The 23,072-nt window shown below is 42.4% G+C and overlaps 1 protein-coding gene and 1 long non-coding RNA gene across 5 annotated transcripts in view; one reads left to right on the forward strand and one right to left on the reverse strand.

Moving 5' to 3' along the window:
• usp48 (ubiquitin specific peptidase 48) overlaps positions 1 to 4,843 on the reverse strand; it is a 28,225-nt gene extending 23,382 nt beyond the window's left edge. Inside the window, exons 1-6 of one of the 4 annotated variants that reach the window (XM_039612221.1) lie at positions 4,666 to 4,828; positions 4,092 to 4,249; positions 3,541 to 3,661; positions 3,262 to 3,403; positions 1,996 to 2,123; positions 624 to 748 (exon numbers count right to left, since the gene is read on the reverse strand). In XM_039612221.1, coding sequence (XP_039468155.1) covers positions 624 to 748; positions 1,996 to 2,123; positions 3,262 to 3,403; positions 3,541 to 3,661; positions 4,092 to 4,225 — 650 coding nt within the window. In that variant the 5' untranslated portion in view covers positions 4,226 to 4,249; positions 4,666 to 4,828. Of the gene's footprint in view, positions 1 to 623; positions 749 to 1,995; positions 2,124 to 3,261; positions 3,404 to 3,540; positions 3,662 to 4,091 lie in introns of all 4 variants that reach the window. The other 3 variants (XM_031730465.2, XM_031730464.2, XM_031730466.2) reach the window with 3 other exon arrangements.
• Positions 4,844 to 21,604: 16,761 nt separating this feature from the next.
• Positions 21,605 to 22,367, forward strand: LOC120440135. Its single transcript, XR_005612999.1, has 3 exons — positions 21,605 to 21,830; positions 22,024 to 22,164; positions 22,256 to 22,367. It is a non-coding gene; the product is annotated as an uncharacterized LOC120440135 (long non-coding RNA).
• Positions 22,368 to 23,072: the final 705 nt, after the last annotated feature.

Here is a 23,072-nt window from a genome sequence, read left to right on the forward strand (position 1 = left end):
ATAAAATAATTAATATTTCCCAAGAAGACAGGAAGGCTTCCAGGAACAGGAAGCCTTCCTGTCTTCCTTATTACTGCATTCAACCAGCCTGACACACAAATGTCCAAATTACTGTATAGTTTTGTGTCAAAGTCAGAAAAGCCATTGTATACCACTCTTATGAGCCAAGGCCCAACAACTCACTCACAGTTGGGGTTCAAACTACAGTTCTGTAAGGTTTAGCAGGGATACAGACTGATGGAAAACTTAATCTTCAGCAAAAAAGTGTATGAAATGCTTATATACAATATAAGTTACTATTTCTGTTATTAGCTAGCTAACATAAACTAATGTGTACAAAAGGTGTATTGACAGCAACCTGCCAACCAATGTAACGTGATGTAATGTTCTGTACTGACACTAAACATGTTCTAAGAACATGTTCTCCAAATGTTAAGCACTTAGAGCTTCAGCCATCTACGTCAGGTTTTGACAGCAGGGCTCTGTGGTGTAAATTAGCATTTACACGCGTTTCATGTCCACTGTAAATATCCCTTTGAAGTTAATAGTATGTCACATGTGAAAAACAAATCCACACAAAGCAGTACTCGGTTAAAACAAGTGTAAGTAATAAGAAGCCTTACACAGTAACATAGGAGAACTGTCCACAGAACTGCTGCTGAATGACGTTCCGCAGGTTCGGGTTCTTCTGTTTGGACAGTGTGTCCTCCAGTAGAGACAGGAAAAGCTTCGAGAACTCCTGGGCATCCTGAAAATAAGGGCTCTGAAGTCAGTAGGACAAAAAACAGACTGTGTGTACATTCCTAACAAGCTTGAAAGCCAATATTTGCTATGACCACCTTTATTCTTCAACACATTTTGAACTCTTAGGCAAATTTTCTCTTAATTTCATTTGTATACGTGTTTCTAATCGGCTGCTCGGTCGTTTTTACACTGCTAGAACTGCAGCTACTGGAACACAGAACACTAAGAATGTTCAACGAGTAAAATTCATTTCACTTTGATCTGCAACAAACTAACACGATGGCCACATATATGGAACAGTGCGCTTTAACGTTTGAATGGATCCAGTTTAAAGTTGGGAGCTCAAATGTGCAGCCATGACCTTAGAAACAAACAGCAGCACCAAATACACACTCGGCCATGAAATAGTTCCCTGGAATTAAAATGTTTATTTTACCGTTTTGTCTGCTAAATCAACAGAACAGCCACTTTCTGCAGCATTAATTACACGTGCTTTGTTGCAACAGCATTGCATTTTGTGACCTCAGTTCTCTGAAGATGTCTGACTGGAGTAGGTGGCACATTTTCTGTGGAAGAAGCCTCAAATGACCCATGAAGTGGCTGTTTTAGATTGGTCACATGATGCCAACGCCACACGCAGGGGAAACCTTAGGTTAACTAGTTGATAACTAGCTTCATTTGACTGTTTATCCAGTTTGGCAGTGTTAGGGAGTGAATCCAGGTCTCACACTGGTTGAACTGACTTTGTAATACAGCCCACAGTTCTCGAGGTGACTTACCTTGAAAACATAAAAACCTAAAAAACAAAACAAAAACAAACACCTAAAAACATAAAATACAGCAAAATATTTAATTGACTATATCTGGGTTTTTTCTTCCTGATTTACCACTAAGTGTTGATATTATTCAAATATAATGTAATTTGAACATGCCTCTTACGGGAACAAACTGTGGCTTCTAGTAACAAAGCGGCTAAAAATACAGTTTTGCCAAGTTTCCGTTATGTGTAGACAGAACAGTGATTCATCCTGTGAGTTATATGTGCTTTTTAATGCTTGAGTGATTCACAGATCAGTGTTTAGTGGCTTAACAAACATTCCTTTGAAAATGGTCAGGTACAAAGACTGGACTGAAACAAAAGCAGCATGCAACAAAGAACTTCAGATTGTCTCAAAAGATATTGTGAGATCATTTTTGACAAAGCTAGATTCCTGGCTCCTTGGAAGCATAGATAAATGGGACTGAATGTACCTGTTGCTGTCCTGTGTCCAGACCAAGTGCTTTCACTAGCCCTGAGGGGTCGATGTACTTTCTGTTGCTATTCTGCAGGAGAGCGAACAGATACTGTAGATGCTCACAGATGGACTGGGGCTCGTAATCTGAAATAGACAGAGATGCCTATTAGAGAGGATAAGCCTTCACAGTATATTGTATATGCTCTGTCACAGTAGCTAACATAAAACGTTAACTTTTGCTTTTAGCAAATTATGTCAATTACTTGAAAATACATTCAAAAAAACAGTAGAAATGAGTACTAGTGCAGCAGAGCATTGGGCCTTTCACATTTCACACAAGAAAGTTTGAATTTTGCTGTGTGCATGCCAAATACCCCTGAGCAACATACCGACCCCAAGCTGCTCTCCAATGCATCCATCACAGTGAATGTGAGTCCGATGCCTCTTTTCTTCTAGTAGCTACTCGACTGTATTCTACTCCGTTTTGGTTGTTGTGATGGTGTACGTAATGATCAGTCTTTGGCTTTTTGTCACACACTCACACCGCCAGGTGCAACTGGGGCAACTCAGGGTTCAGTATCTCGCCCAAGGACCGTCCACACAGACCAGAGAAACCAGGACTGCAGGAGCCAGGGATTGATCCTCCAACACTGGGATTGGTAGAAGACCCACTCTACCACCTGAGCCCCAGGTGCTTTACAAGAAAAGTTACATTTACTCATACATTCACAAACAGCTTGATTCTGGACACGTTTGCATCACAGACACAGCCAATTTAGAATCTACCAATCAACCCTATGTTTGTACTATGGGTAAAAACCAGTATGGGAAATGGACTGGTTCTTATACAGCGCTTTTCTACTCTGAGCACTCAAAGTGCTTTACACAACTTGTTCATTCACCCAATCACACAAGCACTTTTTCCTAATCTGTTACTAAGTGCTTTCTAACTAACATTCGCACAGCATTAATACTCTGATGGATGCATCGGAGAACAACATGGGGGTAGTATCTCGCCCAGGGATATTTGGCATGCAGACTGGGATCTCCGGTTAGTAGGTGACCTGCCTGCTCTACCACCTGAGCTACAGCCACCAGTATCAGTAGAAATCTATGAAAGCAAGCAACAAGTGCCAACTACTGCATACCGATGCGTGTACTACGTTACGTATATGTACAACATAGCAACAACACTTGTCCAAATCTGGCTAAAACCTGCCGAGTGAACTTGGAAAACAAATAAAAACAAAGAAGCAACCCAGTACTTAGTTTTGACTTATACCAGACTCAGTGTCGTGTTCTTCTGCTCTTGAATTTTGGCACTGATAGAGACTCCTACGCAGCTCCAAGTTGTGGAACCATACTTGCAGAAATGTGTTGACGTAACATGTTGCACCAAGGTTGGTCAACCCAACAAATGTGTTCTAGAAAGGGGCAGAGAAAGAGAGAAATAACCTGTATCTTTACATATACTGTTTCTACATGTGGCCAGGACTTCGACTGTCAATCATCAAGCAAGGCAGTCAAAAAAAAAGCCATGTGAGAAAATCATTTGCAGTACCTTTTCTCGACGTTCTGAATTTGGGTCATCGATACTGTGAAAAGCACTTTCATCAATTTCTCCAAGCCATGCCTGTTCACCAATACCAACCAGGCAGTTGGGATTCCCTTTGCAGTTCCTCCTGGAAAAGTAAATTAATATTATTAACTTTACTGTTTCACACTTTGGCTACATTGTTCTTAAACAACGCATAGTTCACAACACAGCCACCCACACATTTGTATACAGGTAGGGGCCACGAGGTGAGATCAATAATGTTTTTGTACCGCAACCATAGCAAATAGTGCGGAACGTAACAAGACACTACCTAGCAAGGTGTCTGTGTGCTAGGTTGAGCTAAGTTGTGCAATGTCAAATTCGAGAGTGGGTCTACATTAGCTTTCCTACAGTCTATAAAACTGCTCCACAGACTTGATGCTTGTCCGCAAGCGAGGGAACAGCCGACCATTAAGCCTTTAACTAATCTGAATATAATGTAGTTCAACAAATGGGGTATTTTCACTAACATGCGCTATCACAACAAACATTGTTTAGAAATGCTGATACTGTACCTGCAGGCACCTCTTTTGCAGGCCGGGAGGTTGATTCGATATGCTAGCTCAATATGCTCCTGCCTGATTTCTTCTGGTTTCACAGTTTCCACCCAACGCCAAGCCGCTTTCTCCAGCTGTACGCGAGGCGCCATAATTCTATGGAGTAACGTTAACCTCTGCCACACATATGACACGAAAACACCCCCAAAAGACTCAAGTTAACTAAAGTGGAAACAGGGATGCTAAAACTGTCGGCTAGCCGGAGTTATCGCTGGCCGTGGCTTGTTTCTTGAGCAACCTCCAGGTAGCCAGCTAATGCTAGCGTTCTCTCATAACCCTGTTGAACATAGTTCTAAGTCCATGAGTCCACAACGTAACAACGGAAAGGTTAATAAAAGACGACAAACTACCACAAACAGTATTTGCAGGGTGGCGCCAGAAAAACAACACTCTTACTACGGTTAGCTAGCTAGCTAGCTAAAATGTAGCCCGACCGGCTGTGCTAGCAAGTCATTTTCCTCTGTACTTTCTATTTAACGCTCTCTAACGCTAACGTAGCAAGTTTATTGTGTTAAGGTCAAATTTCTCGAACCTTTCATACGTGCAGCTGCTTCACCAAAAGTATTTATGTATTTTCACATTTTATTCACGGTTTATTTTAGATTTAGCGCCCTTGCGTCAGTTTATAAATAAATTACTTCTCCGCTCAAAATCAACACGACGTCAAAATGTGACGTAGCTACTCTTCGGAGGAGGAGGGGACACGCGGACACCGGCAGATGGGCCTCCTCTCTGCACAAATGATGGGAAAGCGTCAGTTATGAGCTTCACTTCAAAAAGCTGCTGCCTGTGATATCGACACGTTGTTTACTCCTCAGTTACTGTAATTCTGAAACTTCTTGCCGTCTGTCTGAATGTAATGGAAACGCGCTGTCAATATAGTTAGACTGAAGCCTGTCAAGCCTGCCATATGTGTTTGGCACTGACGTTATTTCACCAGTGGGATACGCTCTGTGTGTGTGTGGACGGGTATTACAGTTTTTGCCCGTTGCTTGAACACTATAAACCCATGCTCAGACTAAAGTAACACAACTTGAAGCTTTTGTTACCATACCTCAAACACATGTATCCATACCTTAAACAAAAGCACTGCTTTGCACTCTAGTTGCAATTATGCAACACACCTACTCCTTTATGCAACACACATGATCCTGCATACTACACTCTATTTCATACATAAGACACTTTGTTCAAAAATGAAATTTCAGGGTGCCATTTGGAAAACACATGTATCCAAAATACAAAACACATCAGGTAATTGCACCCACTCAAATACACACCTGAAGGCACTTGCAAAACTGAACACCAATCAGCCAACTACAAAAAGCCCTCAGTTTAGCCATTTCAAGAACTTTGCAAGCATGGATGGAGGGAGAGCGAGAGGAAGAGGAGGAGGTCGAAGAGGCCATGCTCGGACCCATATTTCTGATGATATAAGAGCAACTTTGGTGGACCATGTCATCAACCATGGCCTGACCATGAGGGAAGCTGGGCAGAGAGTCCACCCACATCTAAGCCGCTTCACAGTGGGATCTGTAATAAGAACATTCTGACTAGAAAACAGGTATGTCGTCACCTCTCTACCTTCTACTCTACTCAGATGGTTCTTATAGCACTGTTCTACAGTATATCACATGACCATATCAAGTGTACAGGATATTGCAGGGTGCTAATGCTTCTTCTGCAGCCAAAGTGGTAGTTTTTGTGAAACATACCATGACTACTTATATTGAAGTACAGTGTTGTACAGTGGATGATACAGTATATACAGTAAAGTACTGTAAGAAAAATAAGCAAACCGATGACAATATGTGGTTGTACGTCTCTAGAATGACTCGAAGACCTTCTGGGGAGGGCATAACGCCTGTTCACACAACAGCAGGAACTTGCCGTTGTGGACCTAGTGAGGGCAGACAATGCCATCCGTCTCCACCAGCTACGAAAGACAATACTTGCAGACAGGCAAGTGTTCAACAACATAAACCATGTGAGCATCACCACCATCAGACGCATCTTGGGAAAACACAGCATCACCATGAAGCAGCTCTACAGAGTCCCATTTGAGAGGAACAGTGACAGGGTCAAAGGACGTCCAGCTGAATATGTACGGGTAAGTGTAACTGTCCTTTACATTTACAATACAGTATTGGTGAAATCCAGTAGCAGCTGAATATGTACCATATCAGCACCACATGGATCCATTCTGAGAGCTGCACAGGTACCTGTGTGATGGGGTGAGGGTTCTGTATGTGTAGCACTGTAGTACAGTAATATGTCCTCTGTTTTTTTTTTTACAGAGAATCTTGGCCATGGATGGAGCTGCACAGCCTCATGAATTCATTTTCATTGATGAAGCTGGATTCGACCTGTGCAAAACAAGACGACGGGGTCGTAATGTAATTGGCCAAAGGGCAATTGTGCACGTCCCAGGGCAGCGCGGGGGAAATATCACATTGTGTGGCGCCATAAGCCTTCGAGGGCTTCTGCATCATCATGCAAAACTAGGTCCATGCAATAGCCAACATATACTCACATTTCTAGATGCTCTCCATAATATAGTTGTACAGAACAGCCCAGATCAGCCCAGGTTTGTGGTGATATGGGATAATGTCAGTTTCCATCGGGCTGCTCTGGTCCAGGCCTGGTTCTCCAACCACAATCAACTTGAAGTGGTATACTTGCCTCCTTACTCACCATTTTTAAACCCTATAGAGGAATTTTTTTCCGGCTTGGAGATGGCGTGTATATGACCGCCAACCACATGCCCGCATGCCTCTTCTGCAGGCAATGGAACAGGCCTGCGGCGACATTCCGGTAACAGCAATCCATGGATGGTTTTGACATGCAAGGGATATTTTCCCGGTGCCTAGCGGAGAAGACATTGCTTGCGATGTCGATGAGGTCCTGTGGCCAGACCCCAACAGACGGCGGGATCCATGAGCCCACGTATGCACAATTGTCATGATTTTTTGTTTACAGTATAGTGTTTTTTTTCTATTACTGTATTATGTTTGTTTGTTTTTTTTGCTTTATCTGACTTCATGGTACTGCAATGTACAATACTGAGTAGGCCTATTTGCTTTTTTGGTTGTTTGAAAATGTGTCTCCTGCAAATATGCCTCCTGAATAAACAATGACCATCAAAGACTGCAGTGTTTTATATAAAGTAGACTAGTGTGTTCCCCCTGATCTGAAAGTGTTTGCATATGATGCAAGTATGTGTCACTTTGTCAACAGAGTTACATTTTGACAAAGGAATGTTAGGTTTTGATAGCAGAGTTTAGGTTTTGAGAGTAGAGTTTCAATTTGGCACAGATGTGAATGGTATATTTCCCAGTGTTGTGTCATGTGTTTAGAGTTTTGGCACAATGAGCAAAGTTTTGCAAAATGTGTTCAAGCAACGGGCAGAAACTGTAACATCTTCATGGGGACCAAAAATTGGTAGTTTACTATACTTGTGGGGACAAACGGCCCTCGTGGGGACCAAAATCCCGGTCCCCACGAGTTTGAAGACATTTTTGAGACTCAAAATGTGGTTTTAGTGTCAGGGTTACAATTAGGTTATGTTTAGGGTCAGGGTCAGGGTTAGGCATTCATTTTTGATGGTTAGGGTAAGGGGCTAGGGAAAGCATTTTGTCAATGAGATGTCCCCACAAGGATATAAATACACACACGTGTGTGTGTGTGTGTGTGTGTGTGTTAGAGGTGGCCAAAAAAGAGACATTTTGTACTTAAGTAGAAGGTAATTTACTTATTAAAAACATTCTGGTAAAAGTATTGATTTAAACTTTTTTACTCAAGTAAAAGTGAAAGTACAGGTTCTGAAAAGTGCTCAAAGAACATAAAAGTAGAATGTTTCTAGCAACTATTTGTGCAAAACTGAACCTTCTGCTGTATTAATGTAATAAAATGATAGTAGTATATGGTGCTGTGTTCCAAAAGGATAACTGGAGGTGAGCTTCCCTCCCTTCAGGCATAGCTGGACTGGCCATCAGCCCACCGGGCAAATAGGCTGATGAGGATTTTTTGTATTTGTGGGCCGATTGTTTGTTTGTTTTGTAACGGTATAAACAATGAAAGGTGGTGGATTGGCCAGATGCTGGTCGGTGTGTAAAAGTAACGCCATTGTTTGGTGGTGGCAATGGAGCTTCCACAGAGGCCAGCAGGTGGATGAGGGAAAGGGGAGGCAGGAGGAGGAGAGACCCGAGGCGGCTGCTGGTCCGAGTGTCAGGTGAACTGAACTTCAGGTAAGAAGTTATGACCTGCAGTCTATCTGGGTCAGATATAAACCAAGTTTAGGTGGAGTTTATTTTCATTGTGCTGACTTTTTACCGTCAGTTACAATAACTCGTACTGTGTACTAGCTAGCATGATGGAGTTTCTATCCACAGTATTTCTGAGTTCGCGCCATTACCCCGATTCATAGCGGAAGCCGGTTTTTTACTTCCGCTTGCGCTGTTGTTGACAGTTGCGGGGTTACACCTTCACTGTTGATAAATATTTCTCTCACTGCAGTTTCTTTTACCTGGAGTAAATGGCAACACATCGAAGGTGGATACACAGTAGAGATGTTTTAAAAAGCAGCGAGGACAGTTCAGTTGCAGTGCCTCACCCGTCACTTCTCACGGAGTGGGTAGATGACGTGAAACTATGGCCCGACGTTAGCTACATCGACATTATTAATTATGTGTGCCTATGGAAAGAGGCACACATATTACTATTCGTCGGATTTATTATTATTATGTGTGCCTATGGAAAGAGGCACACATATTACTATTCGTCGGATTTATTATTATTATTATTCTCCAGTTTCCGCCTGAAATTTTGCAGCGAATCTCGCCTCGCAGTTTTGAGACAAGCTTCATATATGTTACCTCATTTTGTGCGGCCGGATCTGGAATGGTGTGCTATGACTTTTGGTGTTTATGAATTTTATAGTTTTTTAAATATTAATATTTTAGTGAAAATTTTCCCGCGCTCCTCTGCCAAACAGTTTTGACATTAGGGTTACATATGTTAGATCATTTTGTGCGGCTGGAGCTGGACTATTATGTTATGACTTTTGGTGTTTATAACTTTTATAGTTTTTAAATATTAATATTTTAGTGCAAATTTAGGCCAATTCATCTTTTGGCGCCAAATAAACAGACTTCATTTGTGGTGTCTTGGCTCTCTCTAGTGGTATACCGGGAGTAGTACAGCCGAAAAGATTTATCCTTGTGTTGAAAACTCCATGTCCCACAATTCATAGCACGCCTCTACAGAGTGAACAATGGCGGCCACCACTTCGTTTTATATGTCTTTTATTCGTGTTTCTAGGTCACAAAATAAGCTTTTAAGATATTTTCAGGCGAGAATGTAGGTGTGTAAACTTCAAATATCTGCTTGTTTTATCAAGACATCCCATATTTAGCGACAGTGCTCTGACTACGTCGGTCCTGCCTGACAGCTAGCCGGCTACCTAGCTAGCTGCCGCATTTGGCTGCAAATGGATAGCGAGGGGACTCTCTCTGTCGTTTCACCTCCCCGGTCTCTCGCAAATGCTCGCATAGAATCGGAGTTACAGCTGGATGTGGAAAAATAACTGAGTTGTTTGGTGGTGCTATAACGCGGAGCTACAACAGTGGGCAGCTATCCACGGTGTATGACAGAAAGGATATGCCGCGAATGAGACATACGAGGCAGGCGATCGTGTTTGCTAACGCGGAGGTCAATCGTGGATCAGGGAAAGCGAAGGCAGGAGCGTGAGGTGAACTGAATTTCAGGTAAGAAATTATGACCTGCACTCTATTTGGGTCAGATATAAACCGAGTTTAGGTGTAGTTTATTTAGCAACAGTTCTCTTACGTGTTGCTGATAGCCGGCTGGTTAGCTAGCTAGCGCCGCTAGCTTAGCTAGCTAAGCGGCTAGCGACCCTTCATGAAAAACCACCCAGGCTTGGCTGATAGTGAGGTGGCTAAAATTTGTTTAATAGCCCGATCGCTCGGCAAGGGTCTGTGTCTTAGCTGGACTTATTTTTCGTTTATATGGGCCGATGATGCTGGTCGATGTGGAAAAAATAACTGAGTTGTTTGGTGGTGGAGCTACAACAGAGGGCAGCTATCCACCGTGTGTGACAGAAAGGACATGCCGCCAACGAGACATACGAGGCCGGGCAGGCGATTGCTAACGCGGTGGTCAATCATGGATCAGGGAAAGCGAAGGCAGGAGCGTGAGGTGAACTGAATTTCAGGTAAGAAGTTATGAACTGCACTCTATTTGGGTCAGATATAAACCGAGTTTAGGTGTAGTTTATTTAGCAGCAGTTCTCTTATGTGTTGCTGATAGTCGGCTAGCTAGCTAGCGCCGCTAGCATAGTTAGCTCGCGCCGCTAGCAACCCTTCGTGAAAAAGCACCCAGGCTTGGCTTATATTGAGGCGGGTGAAACTCGTGTCAGCACCGGTCGCTCTCTATTTGGGTCAGATATAAACCGAGTTTAGGTGTAGTTTCTTTAGCAGCAGTTTTCTTATGTGTTGCTGATAGTCGGCTAGCTAGCTAGCTAGCGCTAGCATAGTTAGCTCGCGCCGCTAGCAACCCTTCGTGAAAAAGCACCCAGACTTGGCTTATATTGAGGCGGTGAAACTCGTGTCAGCACCGGTCGCTCTCTATTTGGGTCAGATATAAACCGAGTTTAGGTGTAATTTATTTTCGTTGACCTTTTACAATCGTAATGCCACGGGAGTTTATATACAGCTGTGTGCGCACTAAGTTACTGACGTTGGACTTTATTTTATTCATTAGGGTTAGTTCATAGAGTTGCCGTGCCGTATAAACGGAATCGTCCCACATTCAGAGAAAACATTATGATTTATTCTGTCGTTACGAAGCCTCCCTGTCATTCTCTCGCGTGTTGAAACGTCAATCATGAAACTGATCAATGATCGGCTGTTCGCTCTTATTTATCGCGCTAAACAACAGCAGCACGTTTAAGCTTGATCAGCTGTTGTTAGAATTCTTTTGATTTTAATTTCTAGTATCAGCTGATGTTTGCTGGAGCATGAAGATGAAATCAGGAGATGTCCTTACTGAATCATCAGAGCTGAACTGGTGATGGAGAAACAGGTTTACACTTTAGGTGACATGAATGAGTTGAAGGGAAGTTATGAGTTGTTTCTGAGAGACAAAGACCAAGCTCCTTTTTTGTGTAGCTGACAGCTGGTAACTGTGCAGGGGCGGATCTAGCAAAGCTTTTAGGGGGGGGGGAAGCTAGGGCATTAACAGAGAAAGGTGGACACAAAGATATACTTTTCTTTCTTACTCTCATATAAAATATTTAGCTTTTATTAAATAGTTATCTGAATCTCACAACCAAAGTTTGTATAATAATACACAGGATTGGCTGTAGACCATTGTTCATAATTCAGAACACTGTGTAAAAATAACAAAAACAAAAAGTGAATGCATGTGTGAAAAGTGGTCTATAATGTAATGCTTCAAAGTGTGTTCATGCAAACATTGTCGGGTCTGCCGTGGTACAATGGGACTTCTGCTCATGAACCTGTGTGCACAGCGTCTGCAAATCGGCGCTGTACAAAGTAGCTTCATCTTTACACAAAACTGTAAGCTGTCATCTGTGAAGCGTGAGCGGTGTTTGTTTTTACCATAGTTCATGGTGGAGAATGGCTGCTCTTCTGAGTTTTGCTCTCTGTAGCCGTATGAATGGCAAACTACAGTGATTAGCAGCGGCATAGGCACACATAAAATTTCTTCTGAAATTTTCGCTTTCTAGTTATTATTATTATTATTCTCCAGTTTCCGCCTGAAATTTTGCAGCGAATCTCGCCCCGCAGTTTTGAGACAAGCTTCATATATGTTACCTCATTTTGTGCGGCCGGATCTGGAATGGTGTGCTATGACTTTTGGTCTTTGTGAATTTTATAGTTTTTTAAATATTAATATTTTAGTGAAAATTTTCCCGCGCTCCTCTGCCGAACAGCTTTGACATTAGGGTTACATATGTTAGATCATTTTGTGCGGCTGGAGCTGGACTATTATGTCATGACTTTTGGTGTTCATGAGTTTTATAGTTTTTAAATATTAATATTTTAGTGCAAATTTAGGCCAATTCATCTTTTGGCGCCAAATAAACAGACTTCATTTGTGGTGTGTTGGCTCTCTCTAGTGGTATGCCGGGAGTGGTACAGCCTGTGTACCCTTATTTGGATTACCGTAATGATGACAATTTCAACGGTGCGCACAGCGTCGCTACTTTCAGGAGCCATTGGAATTTTTAAGGTTGCGCAAATCATTCAAAAGTTACGGTAATGCTTGGTGGAAAACTCAATATCCCACAATTCATAGCACGCCTCTACAGAGTGAACAATGGCGGCCACCACTTCGCTTTTATATGTCTTTTATTCGTGTTTCTAGGTCACAAAATAAGCTTTTAAGATATTTTCAGGCGAGAATGTAGGTGTGTAAACTTCAAATATCTGCTTGTTTTATCAAGACATCCCATATTTAGCGACAGTGCTCTGACTACGTCGGTCCTGCCTGACAGCTAGCCCGGCTACCTAGCTAGCTGCCGCACTTGGCTGCAAATGGATAGCGAGGGACTCTCTCTCTCTCCTTTCACCTCCCGGTCTCTCGCAAATGCTCGCATAGAATCGGAGTTACAGCTGGATGTGGAAAAAATAACTGAGTTGTTTGGTGGTGGAGCTACAACAGAGGGCAGCTACCCACCGTGTGTGACAGAAAGGACATGCCGCCAACGAGACATATGAGGCCGGGCAGGCGATTGCTAACGCGGTGGTCAATCATGGATCAGGGAAAGCGAAGGCAGGAGCGTGAGGTGAACTGAATTTCAGGTAAGAAGTTATGAACTGCACTCTATTTGGGTCAGATATAAACAGAGTTTAGGTGTAGTTTATTTAGCAGCAGTTCTCTTATGTGTTGCTGATAGTCGGCTAGCTAGCTAGCGCCGCTAGCATAGTTAGCTCGCGCCGCTAGCAACCCTTCCTGAAAAAGCACCCAGTCTTGGCTTATATTGAAGCGGGTGAAACTCGTGTCAGCACCCGGTCGCTCTCTATTTGGGTCAGATATAAACCGAGTTTAGGTGTAGTTTATTTAGCAGCAGTTCTCTTATGTGTTGCTGATAGTCGGCTAGCTAGCTAGCGCCGCTAGCATAGTTAGCTCGCGCGCCGCTAGCAACCCTTCGTGAAAAAGCACCCAGGCTTGGCTTATATTGAGGCGGTGAAACTCGTGTCAGCACCGGTCGCTCTCTATTTGGGTCAGATATAAACCGAGTTTAGGTGTAATTTATTTTCGTTGACCTTTTACAATCGTAATGCCACGGGTGTTTATATACAGCTGTGTGCGCACTAAGTTACTGACGTTGGACTTTATTTTATTCATTAGGGTTAGTTCATAGAGTTGCCGTGCTGTACAAACGGAATCGTCCCACATTCAGAGAAAACATTATGATTTATTCTGTCGTTACGAAGCCTCCCTGTCATTCTCTCGCGTGTTGAAACGTCAATCATGAAACTGATCAATGATCGGCTGTTCGCTCTTATTTATCGCGCTAAACAACAGCAGCACGTTTAAGCTTGATCAGCTGTTGTTAGAATTCTTTTGATTTTAATTTCTAGTATCAGCTGATGTTTGCTGGAGCATGAAGATGAAATCAGGAGATGTCCTTACTGAATCATCAGAGCTGAACTGGTGATGGAGAAACAGGTTTACACTTTAGGTGACATGAATGAGTTGAAGGAAGTTATGAGTTGTTTCTGAGAGACAAAGACCAAGCTCCTTTTTTTGTGTAGCTGACAGCTGGTAACTGTGCAGGGGCGGATCTAGCAAAGCTTTTGGGGGAGCTAGGGCATTAACAGAGAAAGGTGGACACAAAGATATACTTTTCTTTCTTACTCTCATATAAAATATTTAGCTTTTATTAAATAGTTATCTGAATCTCACAACCAAAGTTTGTATAATAATACACAGGATTGGCTGTAGACCATTGTTCATAATTCAGAACACTGTGTAAAAATAACAAAAAACAAAAAGTGAATGCATGTGTGAAAAGTGGTCTATAATGTAATGCTTCAAAGTGTGTTCATGCAAACATTGTCGGGTCTGCCGTGGTACAATGGGACTTCTGCTCATGAACCTGTGTGCACAGCGTCTGCAAATCGGCGCTGTACAAAGTAACTTCATCTTTACACAAAACTGTAAGCTGTCATCTGTGAAGCGTGAGCGGTGTTTGTTTTTACCATAGTTCATGGTGGAGAATGGCTGCTCTTCTGAGTTTTGCTCTCTGTAGCCGTATGAATGGCAAACTACAGTGATTAGCAGCGGCATAGGCACACATAAAATTTCTTCTGAAATTTTCGCTTTCTAGTTACCTTGTATTTTCCGAAGGCGTTGATGGCGAGGAATTACGTAATTACAAGAGCACCGAGGCGTATAATTACCTGCACAGCAACAAAATTGATAAAGTACTGCTCAACAAACAAGGCGACTTTATTTTTCTTAAAGCAGCTGTAGAGCCGAGCCAGAGCATTAATCAAGTGAAACACTTAGCATGGGTAATGCTAAGAGAAAGTGGAGTAGTGGAGACAGTCGGCTGTTCCTGTATCGCCGGATTAGGGAGATCATGTAGTCATGTGGCTGCTATTCTGTGGAAGGTATATCACTTATCTGGATATCACAATGTTTAAATCACTGAAACAGAAACTGGTCAAAGGCTGTGATTAAGGAGTCACGCTACTGCCATCTAGCCAAGTATTACGTGGAGCACTGTTTACATGTGAAAGCCACTCGTTAACTTTGTGTGGGCTGTATGCTGTACAATCACACGAAGATAAAATATATAAAAAAATAAAAGACTGCACATTAAGGGCAAATTTACAAGACAAGAAAAACTATAGTTATAAGAAGTGACACAGGGTAGTATAATACATGTTTGTTTATATATATGTATATTTGTACACACACACTACTTTGAAACAAATTAGACTGTGGATGTATATTTCTGCATCAAAAAGTAACTGACTATTAATATGAAATAGATAATATGGGTGACTTTGCCAGTGTTTATATCTGTTTTGGATATGATTCAGGTGTATTGACCCAGGGTCATATCTATAACATGCAGGACACCGACCGTGTACTGCTTTTGTTAGTGTAAATTTCCTCATTATGTTAAATCTTGAGTATTGACAGTGAGAAAAAACTATTGTTTGTTACAGGTGCAGAATGCTGTGATCAGTGGAAAGACAGGGCTTGCGTGTACAGACGAGCAGCGCAGGTGGAATGCAGGGACAGCAAAGAACCTTGAACCTAAACGTCTAAGCCAGATAAACTTCAGACATCACAGGGCAGAGCAGCAGTACGATGTGAACTCCCAGACTGCAGTGACACAATCTCTCCCTAACACACCATATCACCTTACACATCAAGACTTTATTGACAGTGTTAGCAAAGCACCAGTGAAGCCACTTTTCCTCCTCAAGAACACATTAATTGGAAAGTGTTACAATGCCTCGCCATCTGCAGGTCCTCACCGCAACAGTAAAGTTGATGAGCAATTTTTTCAGCCACACCAAGCACACAGTTACAAACTAAGCTGTAATCCATGCAGGGCATTCTACCAGGCATCCATTCAAGTTTCTGAAGAGCAAGCAGAACAATTACAAGAAGAAACAAAAGAGCAAAGTGCATCTGATTTGTGGCACAACTGCAGGAAAATCAGATTCACAGCAAGCTCCGCTAAAAAAGTTCCAGTACGTGCCACCACAAAAAATGACAAATTTTTATCTGAGCACATGTACCCTTCCTTTCGTGGGAATTATGAAACAAACTATGGTAAAGAAAATGAAGTTAGAGCTTGTCATCAGCTGAAAGAACAGGGTAATAATAATAATAATAATAATAATACATTTTATTTATAGGCGCCTTTCAGACCCTCAAGGTCACCTTACAGTAGCACGTAAACAATACCATCAAAAACATTAAAAAAATGTATATATAGCAAACATGGTAGATAAAATTTAGACATAAACAGTCATAAAAGTATAAAAGCAAATATAAAAACTGAGCAAGGTAAAAATGGCCTAAGACAGATCAGGTGTATGCAATTCTAAACATGTGGGTTTTGAGTAGTGATTTAAAAGAGGTGAGACAGTGTGTGGTCCGTAGAGCAAGTGGAAGTGCATTCCAAAGTCTCGGGGCAGAACAACTAAAGGCTCTGAGTCCCATGGTAGTCAGGCGAGCAGGTGGAACTGACAGAAGGGAAGCTGAAGAAGAGTGGAGTGTACGAAGGGGTGAGTATGTATGGAGAAGATCAGATAGATATGGAGGAGCGAGGTTATGAAGCGCTTTGAAAGTGAGAAGCAGGATCTTGAAATTGACACGGAGGTGAATTGAGAGCCAATGGAGCTGTTTAAGAACAGGTGTTATATGTTCAGTGGATCTGGTTCTGGAAATAATACGAGCAGCTGTATTTTGAACCAACTGCAGTTTATGGAGGGATTTATGAGGTAGACCATAGAGAAGAGAGTTACAGTATGAACATCCTTCACATGGGTAGTGTTATCAGCATCCAGGAGCCATGGCTCTCTGTGAGTCCTGACGGGGTCATTGTCTCAGATGTGCTTCTAGATATAAAATGTCCTGTGCTGACTTATCCTTCACTCACGGAGCAGCTTACCCAGAAATGCAGCGATATCAAACTGGTAGATGGAGAACTGCAGCTGCAGAAAACTGGCAGCAGAGGCTATTACATGCAAGTGCAACTTACAATGTTTTGCACAGGGCTCAAGACTGCCACACTTGTGATCTGGACACCTACTGAGTATGTTTCATTTACAGTGCAATATGATGAAGCATTTGTAAAGGAACAAGTAAAGCGCTTGAGAGGGTTTTACTTCTCATATTTCTTACCTCGACTTGTAGAGGAGTATGCAGCAGGACGGTTTCAGTTAAATGAGAGATACTTGAAGATAATGGGCAAGGTTTAATGCATGTTACAACTATAAATGGGACAGTCAGACACCAACATGTCTGCAGAGTTTTGGTCTCTGTCTTGTGAATGAAAGGAGACATTCAATATGAAATCTGTTAAATATTTCAATACAACTAAAATGTACATAGTTGTAACATATGGTGGGAAATGAATGACAAACTGACAACAATAAATGTTGTGAATAGTTCTGTATTTCTGTAATCTTCCAACACAAAAAAATGTCAAGAATGCACAACTAATTATTGTAGATTTGAGAAAAACATTTTCTTTCATTTGAAGAACTTATCACATTGTGGTTGAATAAAAAAAAAGTAGTAATTGTTCAATTGATTGCAATTTCTCTCTCTCTCTCTCTATATATATATATATATACAGTGTTGGGGAGTAACGGAATGTACCGCCGTTACGTATTTAGAATACAAAATATGAGTAACTGTATTCCGTTACAGTTACCGTTTAAAAAGGTGGTATTCAGAATACAGTTACTTTGTTGAAATAAATGGATTACACGGCGGTACTTCCCTGTTTCATATTGTCGCGGGTCAGGACTGTTTGGGTTTGTTTGACAGCTACGTAATGTTGTTCCAGGCGGCAGCGTTACGGTTGCCATGGTTACAGGGTGACGCGCTCTCTCTCTGCGTGTTTCCTGGGTGAGAGAGCGCTTTTTTGTTGTTGTGCTAAGCTAAAAGGCAGAATGCTACAGGCATAGCCCTAAAGAATGTAGCCTCATGGGCAGTGTAGTCCGTGCTGCAGGGAGAATGGACTACCATACACGTTAGAAAGGAAAAGGCCGAGCTGTCACGGAGCAAAAACGGGAGCTGGAAGCATGTAAATATAATAATAACCACAGCAGCCAAGAAGAGTGCCTGACGAGCCCAGCTGTAAGTAAGCTATTAAGACTCAACTGTACACTGTGTTCGTGTTTTCCTCCGGAAAAAATAAGTTCCGTTGGAGCAGCCTTTCAACGCCTCTCTCTGTCTCTGGCAAGCAAAGTTGACCCAGACAACAAAGTAAAGCTATTTTTCGGCTACCAGCCCGACACGGGGTTAGTCAGAGGTCCCTTTACTACGGTTCGGAGCCGCGGACCTTCAGTATCAGTAATAAATCACAGCAATAGTACATTCAGGTAGTTGTAAACAGCATGATAATATATTAAGTAATCCAAAGTATTCAGAATACGTTACTCTCATTGAGTAACGTAACACGTTACAGAATACATTTTGGGGCATGTATTCAGTATTCTGTAATGGAATACATTTTAAAAGTAACCTTCCCAACACTGTGTGTGTGTGTGTGTACACACACACACACACACACACACACACACACATATATATCTCTCTCTCTCTGTACTGTATCACATAACCTTTCTTCTAGAACAGAAGATTAAAAAAAAAAAAAAAGGGAATTATTTACTCTCTACATATATGTACATGTGATGGACCGAGTTGAAAAACAGGAGGAGTCCCAGGAATTATTAGAAAAAATATAATTTTCATTTATTTAACCCCCACAAATTATATTTACAAAAGTAATAAATGTTGAGCTCATAAAAGAGGTCAAAGAAACAAAACTGAACTCAGGCAAAGACTGCAAACTTAACCAAATGACTGCCCAAACAAACATAATTGACCTAAACATGAAATGACATACAAGGGTATATATAATGGCTGATCAGACCATTGTGACACGAGGGGTAACAAACAAACACAATCATAAATCACAAAACAATGCAGTACAATCTAGTTTGTTAATAAACTAAATACTAAAGAAGAAAATCAAAACCCCATTAAACCCTAAACTCAAATATTTAATTAAATACAAATACTTTGTTTTTAAAGTAAAGAAAACACATATTCTCCCCTTTAGCAGGAAGTGGTGGTGTGGTCCAATTATCCCTCTTTGTATTTAATGGTGTCAAACCCTGGCTACCATCTTTTGTCCAGCAACTCCCAGGGATGATGGCGTAAGAAAGAAAAAGACAAAGGTTAGTCAAAATCAAAATAATGAAGTGGTGTGAATACATAAGTAAACTAAAATGCAGCTTACAAATAGAACAAATGTATCCAAACCAATCAATAAAGTTATTGGTAACTAAAATGTGTTACTATGTTCAAATGAAGAAATGAAAATACAAAAGTTACTGACTTTAGAGTGTGGCCACGGGTTTGGCCATCACACCCCCGACTTCTTGATCGTCCATCAGGCAGCGAGAGAGAATCAGCAGTGGTGTTGTCTTTACCAGGGATGTAGTGAACCTTAAACCGGTATGGCTGCATAGCCAGATACCACCTGGTGATTCTCCCATTGGTGTCTTTCATTCTTTCCAGCCACTGCAGGGCTTTGTGGTCAGTTTGAAGGATGAATTCTCTTCCCAACAAATAATATTTGAAAGAGTCAAGTGCCCATTTAATGGCCAAGGCTTCCTTCTCAACCGTTGCGTAGCGGCTCTCCCTTGGTAGCAGCTTACGGCTGATGTAAGCGACAGGATGTCGATCCTCTGGTGGTCCCTGCAGAAGCACTGCTCCCAGACCCCTTTCAGAAGCAGCCGTCTGCAATGTAAAGTCTTTTGTAAAATCTGATGAGTGCAGAACGGGGTCCTTACTCAGGGACTGGCGAATGTCTTTGAAAGCTGCAACGGCTTCAGCTGTCCACCGAATCTTATTGGGACATCTTGAGCCAGTCCTGTCCGTCAGTGGGGCTGCTCTCGCTGAGAAGTTGGGAATGAATCTGTTGTAGAACGCAGCCATGCCGAGGAAGGATCGCAGCTGTTTCCTGGTTTGTGGAAGAGGACATGATGCAATTGCATTAATTTTGTCAACCTGTGGTTTAATTGTCCCACCTCCAACAGTAAACCCGAGATACTGGACTTCAGTCCTAGCAAGAGCACACTTTGCTGGATTGATGGTAAGGCCTGCGGAACGCAGCCGATCCAGCATGACCCTCAGGTGATCCACATGCTCTTCCCAAGTTCCACTGAAAACAACAACATCATCAAGGTACGCACAGGTGAATGCTGAGAGCCCACAGAGTACCTTATCCATTAGTCTTTGAAATGTTGCTGGGGCCCCATGCAGACCAAATGGCAGGACTGTGAACTCGAACAATCCCCACGGAGTACGGAATGCTGTCAACTCTTGAGACTGTTTAGTGAGAGGTACTTGCCAGTATCCCTTGGAGAGATCAATGGTTGTTAGATATTTTGCCTTCCCCAAACGCTCAATGAGATCGTCAATTCGTGGCATTGGGTAAGAGTCAAATTTTGATATGGAATTGAGGTACCTGAAGTCGATGCAAAAACGTATTGTGCTATCCTTTTTCGGAGCCAACACAACAGGGTTGCACCACTCACTTGTTGAAGGTTGGATGATTCCAAGAGACAGCATGAGGTCCACCTCCTCCTTTAGCTCCACCAGGAAACGTTCTGTATCCTGTAACTCATATGCTTCACAGCTGCATCAGGTTTTAAAACAATGTCATGCTCCACCAGACTGGTGCGACCTGGGTACTTTTGAAATATGTCTGAACTAATCAGAGGTGTTACCTGAGATTGTTGCTCACTGGTGAGATGGCTCAGGTCCAGGACAGAGGCTGTTACTGAAGGCAAGTAGTGATTAACTTCTTCCTCCTCATCCACGCTGTGAATAAGCAACCCCTCTGTTTTATTCTCAGTGCGTGGAATCCATTCCTTAAGGTTAACATGGAGCACTACTCCCTCGCTGGAGACCTGGTGTGGAAACTTTGTAGGTAGTAGGTCCAAGTTTCTTCTGTACTTCAAAGGGTCCCTGCCACTTTGTGAGCAACTTGCTGTCAGAAGTTGGCAACATTACCAAAACCTTCTGGCCAGGGACAAAACTCCTGTGGCGAGCTTTCCTATCAAACAAAGTCTTTTGTTGCTTCTGAGCAGCTGCCATATGGCTCTGTGCCAGTTCACTCATCTGCTGAAGCTTTCCCTCATATGAAATAACACTGACCGATTCCTCTTTACCTTGCTCTCCCTCCCATGAGTCCTTCAGCAGGGTTAATGGGCCTCTCACCTCATGGCCATAAAGAAGCTCAAATGGGGAGAAGCCAGTGGAGGCTTGAGGAACTTCCCTGTAGGCAAAAAGGAGGTATGGCAGCCACTGGTCCCAATCAGACCCTGTATCATTGACAAACTTTCGGAGCATTTGTTTGAGAGTTTGGTTGAAGCGCTCCGTCAGTCTCTGTCTGTGGGTGATAAGGGGTTGTCCGCACACTCCTGATGCCTAACAGCTTATAGACCTGTTTCAATAGTGTGGACATAAAATTAGTGCCTTGGTCAGTCAAAATCTCCTGTGGGAATCCAACCCTTGAGAACAGTTGAATCAATGAGGAAGCTACAGTTTTGGCTTTAACAGTTTTTAAATGGAAAGACTTCAGGATACCTCGTAGCATAGTCTGTAATGACTAACATAAAGCAATTTCCAATTTTACTCTTTTCCACAGGACCAACTACGTCCATGCCAAGACGCTGAAATGGTATACCAATGATTGGGAGAGGTTGGAGTGGTGCTTTGATGGGGACCCTTATTGAAGTCTTCTGACATTGAGGAGAACTTCTGCAAAACATAGCAACATCTGAGCGCAAGCCAGGCCAAAAAAAGTATCGCTTAATGCGAGCAGTGGTTTTATACTTCCCCAGGTGGCCAGCCCAGGGAATGGAGTGCCCCAAAGTAAGCACTGTTTCACGAGCCGCTTTAGGGACCACTAACTGCTTAACCTGGCCGTGCTGGTGGTATAAAATGCCATCTTGCAGAATGAACTGCTCTTTATTTGTGTCAGATTCAACAGAGTCCTTTTCCTTAGCCCTCAGCAACATGACAGACAAAGTTGGATCAGCCTGCTGCATTTGTCTGATGTTTGTAGGTACTGAAAAACCTAAAGGCATATCTGGAGCAACCTGAACTGATGTCTTTCCAACAGTGTGTTGAAATTTTTCACGTCTTCTTTGACTGCGTGGCTTCCGAGACTTCCCGGGTTCTGTCTCTAGTTCAGCCTCAAAGAAGGGTAAAGCACTGAGTGTTGCATAATGCTCATCCTGATTTTTAGTTTGATCCCTTGTTATGGCAACATTACACTCCTGCACTTCTCTCAACAGATCATAGATGACTGGCAGATCCTCCCCAAGAACTACAGGATAGGGCAGACTATCAGCTACACCAACCTTTAACAGATAGGATGTCCCCTGCACTTCAATAAACAGATCAGTAGTAGGGTATGGTCTTTCATCACCATGTATACAGCAAACTGATATGGTTTCAGAGGGGCATGTGTAGTCATTTGACACATATTTCCTGTGTACCAGAGTCTGTGTGCTGCCAGTATCTATTAAAGCATTCATTTCTTGTCCATTAATCTTAACTGTGATGATTTTATTTGACTGCTTTCTCTCAGATTTAATATCCACATTCTGATGAGGCACAAAACACATCTGAGATAATTTGCTTTGATTATTAGGACACATGGGCTTAGTGTGACCTTCCTGTCCACAAAGGTAGCACACTGGTGGCCTTTTACCTGGCTTCAAGGTATTTGGAAGCTGGTTTTCCCTTGTAAATGGCTTACCCACACCCGTCGCTGACCTCTGAGGATGCTGAGGGGGTTGCGACCGACGCGAATCTCGGGCAGCCTTCCATGCACTGTTGCTCCATGGCTGACTCTTACTTCGAGCAGCTACAAACACATCAGCCAGGGTGGCGGCCTCTGCAGCAGACTTTGGATTATGCTCCTTAATCCAGACCTGAAGCTCAGGACACAGCATTCTCAAAAACTGCTCCAAGATAATAATTTCACCAACTTCTTTTATAGTTCTGTTTTTAGGCTGAATCCATTTCTCATAAAGTTCTTTCAGTCTTGCATACAGTTCCTTGGGACTCTCATCAAAAACTTCAAGACAGCGAAATCTTTGCCTGTAT

Source organism: Oreochromis aureus, linkage group 5 (genome assembly GCF_013358895.1).
Source record: "Oreochromis aureus strain Israel breed Guangdong linkage group 5, ZZ_aureus, whole genome shotgun sequence".
Taxonomy (NCBI): Eukaryota; Metazoa; Chordata; class Actinopteri; order Cichliformes; family Cichlidae; genus Oreochromis; species Oreochromis aureus.